Raw genomic sequence first — 8,484 nt, forward strand, 5'->3', positions numbered from 1 at the left:
CGCGTGCTTTATACAAAACATTGTTGAATTCAATATTGTTAAATGATGTTGCACAGTGCTGAACGTGGTGGCCAAACGAATATGCCACGTTTTGGATCCTACTCTCATTCTCTTTTAATCACTTCATACGCTTGCGCCGTAAGTTAGAAAACTGTAACAGGTTATTACGTCTCCCTCTATAAATAACGAGATGATGATGATGATATAATTGTCTTGTTTATCATAATTTACCACTTACTTTGTTAAACGCCTACAAATAATTCAAACAGCATGTGGAAGCTTTGTTGTAGGTAAATTTGTTGAAAGTGAGGATATTATAGAGCTAAATTGGTTACGCTTTAAAGAACATATCGAATGGCAGTGGTCAAAGTTAATTCACAAGGTGATTTTTTCTCATGAATGGCCAAGTTACTTGCGACTGAAGAAATTTAAGCACAATTGAACTCTGAAGTCCAGTGCAGCTATGCAGCTTGAAATCCCACTAGTATCACACAATTTATCAAGACCAAGCTGCTAAGAGCTTTAATATTTTACGTGGATGTGTAAGGAACTGAATTGACTTTAATCAGTTCTCTAAGATGACTTTTAAGCAATTAATGAGAAAGGTCAAAGATAAGCTCTCAGCTTAATCACTTTATTAAACATTGCTAAATAGGTATCCTTATTTTACCTCTTTTTACATTTTTAACTTTATTTGTATTTTAGTAGACGAAGAGCCACCTTGTGGAAATGCTGAATAAAGCCATTATTATTATTATCATCATCATCATCATCATCATCATCAGCATCATCATTATTATTAATTCCTTATAGACTCAGGCAGGATGTTCAGCCTGGTGTTTATAGTAATTGGGAGCAGGTTACAGGTCTTTTCCTTCTTCTCACAGGGATAGTACTTTCCTTAGTATCTTTGCTGTCCCCAACAATGCTGTTTTCTGGATAACTTCCAACCTCACCTTCACACCGATTCGTTATTATTATTATTATTATTATTATTAGAATAGGTTTTGTCAATAACTTAACTAGAAAACATTGCGATAGGACAAAAGTTAAAACCATCACGGTTAAAAACTCTAAAAAACTGTTAAAAACTTTTAAAAAACTTTAAAAAGTCATGACGTTTCGACGTTTACTTAACGTCATTTTCAAGTAAAAATGAATAAGAAAAAGTTAATTGAATATAAATCTACAAAACAAATCCTTAGAGAATAAAATCAAGCGCTATTAAATGTGAGAAAATATTTGCACGCAGTGTGATGTAAACAATAGGCCACTTCAGAAAATACCATAATACTCTTTGTTTAACCACCCAAAATTTGCATAAGCATTGTTTTTGTTTTCTCTTGGGGACTATTGTAAGTCCCAAGAGAAACTTGAAACAATGCTTATGCAAAATTTCGGGGAAAAAACAAAGAGTATTATGGTATTTTTCGAAGTGGCCTATTTAGCACGAACGGAGTCCTTAATTCTGGGTATTTAGCCCAGGTTTTAGCTCCTTAATAAACAACATCTCAAACATTAAGCAGTCAAACTTCGATACACATTTTGTCAAAACTGAGAATTGTTTGTCCTTCAAATCGAACTTTGATAGGCCATGGATCAGAAGCTATATACGTAATCTCACTTATGCTTCCAATTTTTTCTGGGTCATTGCCCCTTCTTTAGCTTCCTAATTTAGTACAACAACAACAACAACAACAACATCTTTATTTCTTACAATTAAATATACAAGTATCACACCACCTACAAATAGCAAGGCTAATCGAGGCAGGTGGTGTGTAGACGGCGTAAGATTTATTACGAATAGTTGAAGTGAAAAAAAGTATCATATTTACAATAAAAAAGGTCAGTCACGATAGAAATTGAGATAAGAAAATCAGCTATTTAGACAAGTGGGGGCTAATATTTTTTAACATCAGAGATTATCATGTTTAGGTCAGCATATCTATCCTGAACTTCAAATATTTTCAACAGAATTGTATGAACTTTTTCCTTAAAGAGAGATTTTGAAGAATTTCGTAAATTTTCAGGTATACTATTCCAAATTTTGGCTCCCATAATAGAAAACGAATCATTTTTCTGATTTAGTCTAGAGTGGCTAATGTAATAATTTCCAGAAGAGGAGGTGCTGTAAGAGTGGATTTGTTGAGTAGGAATAAAGAGATGTGAAATATTATGAGGGGCAGTGTTATTTTAAACATCAAACACTAACACCGAAGAAAGCTTAAAATAGAGCATTGTAATAGGCATAATGTTAGAGTGAAGAAAATAAGAGACGGCATGAGAGCGGAAAGGTGCGAAGTTAATTAGGCGCACAGCTCTCTTTCGTACTAGTATTTTAAATTGCTTTGGGCATTCCACGATCCATGTTTTGTCATACTGGTTCCCAGATCTACTCTTTCCCACATCTCGTACCCAGGCCATGTGTACAGTTTGGTCGTATTTGAATTCTTTTGTCGCAAGCAAGGCTGACGTTTACAGGATACTTCGCAAAATTTTGGAGCGAAGGGAAATTTTTGCTAGCTTTTTCTTCCATGTAAGTAACCAGGTATCCTTTTTTCTTTATTTTAAACTATAATCTTGCTTCAGAACGTCCATGATACACATGATGAGTTGTGTTTGGTAAGAGTTACTTTCCAATTTTAGTTAATCGACTTGGAAGCCTTGGTCGTGTTAGTCTGTCCATGGTTTTTAGGGCTAGTTTTTGTCCAGAGTTGCGGCTTGTTGTTCTTCTCTTTTTCCTTTCTTGACTCGGCACGAGGGGGTTGGGTAGAGGTCCAGCGCTGGACTAGAAACCCCCTTGCTTGGTTGCACTCTACCCCTGAAGATTCGCAGCCATTTACGAGCCTAATGGTGTCGCAGTCAGCTTGTCTTTATCTTCGGGATTTTTGAATTTGCCTCAAGGAACTGGTGTTTCATATTCCATGGGATTTCTTTAGTTTTTTCCATAAATTATATCTTTTACGAACGAAAATTTTAGTGTAAAGATTTTTCATCTTTATTATTCCCATTTTTAAGAACGAACAATTTTCATGGTCAAATATTTAGTAATCCCTCCTACGTGATTTAGTTTTTCGTACATGTACATGTACTATCCGACTGTTTCTGAGATTAAATTTTTAATTTCACACAAAGTTTGTTTCGTTAGTTAACCTTATTTTGGGGTTGAGAGTTTGCTTTGTGAACATCTCCCCCTCATTTTACAGACTAACCATAACTTTTGTCTATGATTTTCCCTCAATTCACCATCCACACACACACTATTCCCCATAACTACCTACTGATTAATGAATGTTTTAATTAGTAGAGAGAAACCCCTTCTTGTAAGGCGGATTCTTCTAAAAACACCAACTAAGACAGCCACAAAGGTTACTAGGTTATCTGCTGCATCATATATTCATATTAAACAAAAAACACTTCAGTGTGAACTTAGTAATAAACTAAAATTTGAGGAAATTTTCTTTCATGAATGAAGACGACAACACCTTTATCTTAAGTTCAAATTTACTCATCACATAGATTATGCTACATACATGTAGCTATGCTCTGTTTCTCCATACTGCTACATTCTACAACTACCAGCACACTACTAGACAGGTGGAAGAAGGTGACCCTGTAACAGACTGTGGTTCTGTTTGGAGGGAGAAGTGATACTCTAACCAGTCCCTACGGATAACGTAGCATAGAATAAGTTCCCCCTGGGGAAAAATAACACTGGGGTAAAATAAATTAGGAAAGTAAAAAACTCTTACTGTCTTCATCCGTGATGACAATGATAGGTGCACTGACATTTCCATCTCCCTTGATAGTCGATGCAAAAACTGTGATGCTATAGTTGGTGTATTCGTTCAAACTTGTCAGTGAAGCATTGGTTGTTGGAGCAGTCACATTCTGAATTTGTTCAGGACCATTTGGTAACTCAGTGTAAGTAACAGTGTAACGCAATATAACACCATTTTGATCAGCAGCTGGAACTTCGTCCCACTGAACAAATAGACTAGTAGAACTTGTGTTGTATCCAGTGACATTAGCTGGAGGAGCATTTGGCTCTGTTGAGAATTAGTAAGAGGATTAACATAAGTAACATCTTTCTATAATTATTTAAAGAGGGATTTTACTGAATGAATTACAATAGAACAGACAGTTTAGAGAATCACACAACTTGTCACATTCCACTTTAACTAAACTGTTAAAATAAAAGTCAAAAACTTAAACCAAAGCTCTTGTAAGGGCCGGAGAGGCAAAGTCATTGATCCTCTCAGGAGACTTCAATATTATTGTCAGTGCCATATGGCCTACGGTACATGTAACAATACCACTAGGTTAGGTGAATCATTTTGTTTTCCCAAACTGCTTCTGACTGAAAGTTTCTGGGTGTTGAGTACTCTCATATCATGACCTCAGGCTATGTATGGGAACATCTTTAGGTTTCTATATTTGATCAGTTGCCTTCAATTCTACTTGGGCACCACAATAATTCCTTTTTACATACTAAAGTATATAAATCCTTTGGCCCCTTTCTGATGTGCAGTTCCCAGACTCTTTTCTTTCTCTCACAGCAGTCTCATTTACGCTGTCTTTGCAACACTAAATAGTTTCAAAAGGTATGGCCTGCTCACTTAAATTAAGTGCTATTATCTGTGCCTAGTATGGATCAACTTTTTAGTGTCCTCCTTGGTGAGAAAGCAAGGCTGCAAAAATGAGGCTATCATGTTAAGCATGGGTCTTAACCCTTTCACTCCCGTGGGGTTCCCCATTGACGAGTAAAATCGTCTGGCGTTAGACAGAGTAAAATCGTCTGGCGTTAGACAGAGTAAAATCTATAAGTGGCACTCTTGGGAGTGAAAGGGTTAAAACAATGACCCACAACACATTGGACAATATCCACAGTGGGTGTGTTGCAGCACATTGTAACTAGGATGCTGTGGACTACATAAAATACTATTTTAAACATATCCTCATTATTCTTGTTGCTTCAAAATGCCAGCGAGAAATACCATTTTAAATAGAGCTGTTTTCAATAATTGAGTGTCGAAAGTAATTAGCGAATTACTTTGGTTTTGCATCTACTTCACTCAGTGATTGGTTCAAAGTTCTCACACCACTTTTTCAAGCAATCAGAAGTGAAACCAAAACCAACCATGGCTCGCGCGTGCACATTTTCGCACGCTTTGTGTCGGCTACATGTAATTACTTCGAGTTTTGATTGGTTTACTGCATTTGTCTCCAACCTTTTTGATTGGCCAAAGTAATTACTTTGGTTTTGGTTTTACGACACTCATTTGAAATTCACTCTAATCACTAAATGCACCCTAAATGTAAATGACATCACTGAAGTACGCCAAGAGTCACACAACTCAAGTGTGTTATCATAAAGAATACATACGACAGATGACAATGAATTTGAAAACAGGGAACAAGTTAGCGATGACCGATTAACTTACTCCCCAGGCACCCTAGGACGCCCCCCGTTGAAGAGTAAAATCGTCTGGCGTTACACAGAGTAAAATCTGTTAAGTCTCACTCCCAGGAGTCAATGGGTTAATGTCTTTGTCTTCGTCTTTATTGAATATACAAGTACAAATACATGTACACACCTATATTTACATTTTATTAATTAAAAATAAAAGTATATTTAAAATACAGTCTATTAATAAAACTAGATTTAAAACGTTCCGTGTTAACACAAGGTAGTAGGCTTGTTTGGGATCTTAGACGTTTTGAGGATTCTTTAACTCTGGGCAACAAATTTTTTAGCGGATGAGTAGGTAAACAACTAATCCTCTTGGAGATTGACCTGTCTGTTTTTTCAAGCAAATCATACGTGCAGATATCTATAGCATAGGATATAAAACGGCATTTGTGACAGCTGTGAAGGAACCGCTGCACAGTATTTAGTTCAGGTACGGAGGCAGCAAACACCGGTAAACCATACGAAATTTTAGGTAAAACTAAAGATTGAAATAAATGATCAATTTCAACCTTGGTTATATCCTTCCTTCCTTAAGCTCCTTAACACATAGAGACACCTATTTGATTCGAAGAGTTTTCTTTTGATGTGTTCCGTAAATCTGCCATTGCCCTGGAAAGTCACTATGAGTAGCACTAGAAATTCGGCCTGCTCTATATTACCAATAGGACTAGGTTTATAAACAGAGAGAACAAAAACTCTGTACAAACTTACTGTCTTCATCTGTTCTGACAGTGATAGGGACACTGATATTCCCACCTCCTTTGATAGTAGATGCAAACACTGTTATGCTGTAATTGGTGTATTCATTCAGACCTGTCAGTGTAGCATGAAATGTTGGTGCAGTCAGAGTTTGCTCAGGCCCATCAGGTAATGCTCTGTAGGTAACTGTGTAACTCAATATATCACCATTTCGATCAGCAGGTCGAACTGGGTCCCATTGAAGAAAAATACTAGTAGAGCTTGTGTTAAATTCACGAAGGTCTTCAGGAGGGGCATTTGGCTCTGTAATGAAAGAGAAAAAACAAAAACATTAAGAACTAAGGGCGTGGAAAGTTGAACTTGGTTCCATTGAACAACTATATTGGTAGAGGTTGTGTTAACATTGCGAACATTACTAGGAGCAGCATTTGGTTCTGTTGAAAAAGGGAAAGGGCATAACATGAATTATTTTTAATCTGTTTTGCAATACCGATACAAAATGTTAATATCGTAATATATTTTGCTTCAACGATCCTTTTAGGACTTTCTGTTCCATTAATGATAAATAAATTATTGTTTTATTCTGCTTTTGATAGCAGAATACAGTCAACTCCCGCCTTGCAGACACCTCGCTATTACAGACACCCTGCTATTACGGACAGCAGCAAGTTACAGACGTTTGACTGAAATAAACTCCCGCTATTACGGACTCTCGCTATTACGGACTTACGGACACTTTATTCGGTCCCAACGTTACAATTTTATTTTTTTTTCTCTCGTTATAGCGGACACCGAGCAGCATCTTGGAAAATTTGCACACATATCAAGTCTATTTTTTCTGCTTTTTTTATTCATAGAGGGGAGTTTAAGTTGCTAATGAATTTAGTCTCCTTGACAAAAAAAGGGGGGAAGTTGCCATTCAAAGCAGAAGTACACAGAGCTGATTGGAACTATATTTCAAGGCAATGTGATAGCTGATGCAATCACTAGCTGATGTTCAGGTTTTTCCCTGAAAATAATTTTTTTTAGAAATGTAGGTTACTGTACTTCAGTGCAGTAGGAAACCAAAACGATGATGGATATTGCTGCAACATACAATGACTGTTTTTTACGTACTTAGTACTGTACACAAAGGGTACGTAACTCCTGTTCTGTTAAGTTCTTCTGTTTGTAAATAAAGTTCTGACGCTCTTTGCGTGCGACAACGGGTCTGAAAAAGTACTGGAGTTAATGAAAATGAACACACCTGTGACTCCCTTCTGTAAATATGGTTTAAAATAAAAATTTTCATGCACCCCACTGTTACGGACTCTCGCTATTACGGATACCAAGGGTCCCGAGGGTGTCCGCTATAACGAGAGTTGACTGTAAATGGAACAAACAGGTTCACTTTTACTTGGAAGATAAAGAGGGGGAAGGGAGCAGGGATGGCACACTTGCCTCCCACCAATGTGGCCCAGGTTCCCAGACCTGACGCCATAAGTGCGTTGAATTTGTGTTGGTTCTCTACTCTGCTCTGAGGGTTTTTCTCTGGGTCGTCCGATTTTTCTCCCTCAGAAAAAACAGAATACAGCTGATTCCAGCTGGCTGTTACAAAGCTGTGCTCCAAGGTCACACATGGACTGTATAGCAGCAGCTTAAGAGGTGCCATAGTATGCTTTTGGTTCGACCTTGTTGAGCTGCCTCGTTGCTGTACACTGTACTCGCGACGGCGATAAGCATGACAAACAAACAAAAAAAAGGATCATTTCCTTTTGGGATTTGCAAACTAATGCAAACCCCTCTCTCAAATACATGTATTTGGAGGGTTAATTAAATCATCTCTGCAAAAAAAACAGCTTCTACTTTCTGAAACCCAATTCAAGTTCTTTGTTGTAAGCTTAATTCAGAAATGGAATACAAAGAAGTATAAAATGAATTGCATCATTCTATACATTTTGTTATGATACATTCAAGAAATACACAGCCTCAGCTAACAAACACATATTACGATTCTAGAATTTGTGAAACTTCACAAAATTTGAACTGTGGTATGGACAGGAAATGAAATTATGTTAGAAAGATCACTACAGTTAGATAAGCAACTTGACCCTTTCATTCCCACGATTGAAACGTTCATTCTCCTAACTAGTACCATGGCTTTCTTTGTTGGATTAATAAGTCATGAGAATTGGTGTTACAGTATATCAAGATGACACCTCTTGAGCTGATAATTATCTTCATTCTCACTACCTGTCTGATTGACATTTCATTGAAATTGTGAGGAGAATTTACATACCGATCACTCAAGGGAGTCAAAGAGTTAAGTGCAT

The 8,484-nt window shown here is 37.0% G+C and overlaps 1 protein-coding gene across 1 annotated transcript in view; it reads right to left on the minus strand.

Annotated features, from left to right (window-relative positions):
* LOC138024911 (receptor-type tyrosine-protein phosphatase delta-like) overlaps positions 1 to 8,484 on the minus strand; it is a 67,289-nt gene that overhangs the window by 44,525 nt on the left and 14,280 nt on the right. Inside the window, exons 6-7 of the mRNA XM_068872109.1 lie at positions 6,185 to 6,475; positions 3,753 to 4,049 (exon numbers count right to left, since the gene is read on the minus strand). Coding sequence (XP_068728210.1) covers positions 3,753 to 4,049; positions 6,185 to 6,475 — 588 coding nt within the window. The remainder of the gene's footprint in view (positions 1 to 3,752; positions 4,050 to 6,184; positions 6,476 to 8,484) is intronic.

Source organism: Montipora capricornis, chromosome 11 (genome assembly GCF_036669925.1).
Source record: "Montipora capricornis isolate CH-2021 chromosome 11, ASM3666992v2, whole genome shotgun sequence".
NCBI lineage: Eukaryota > Metazoa > Cnidaria > Anthozoa > Scleractinia > Acroporidae > Montipora > Montipora capricornis.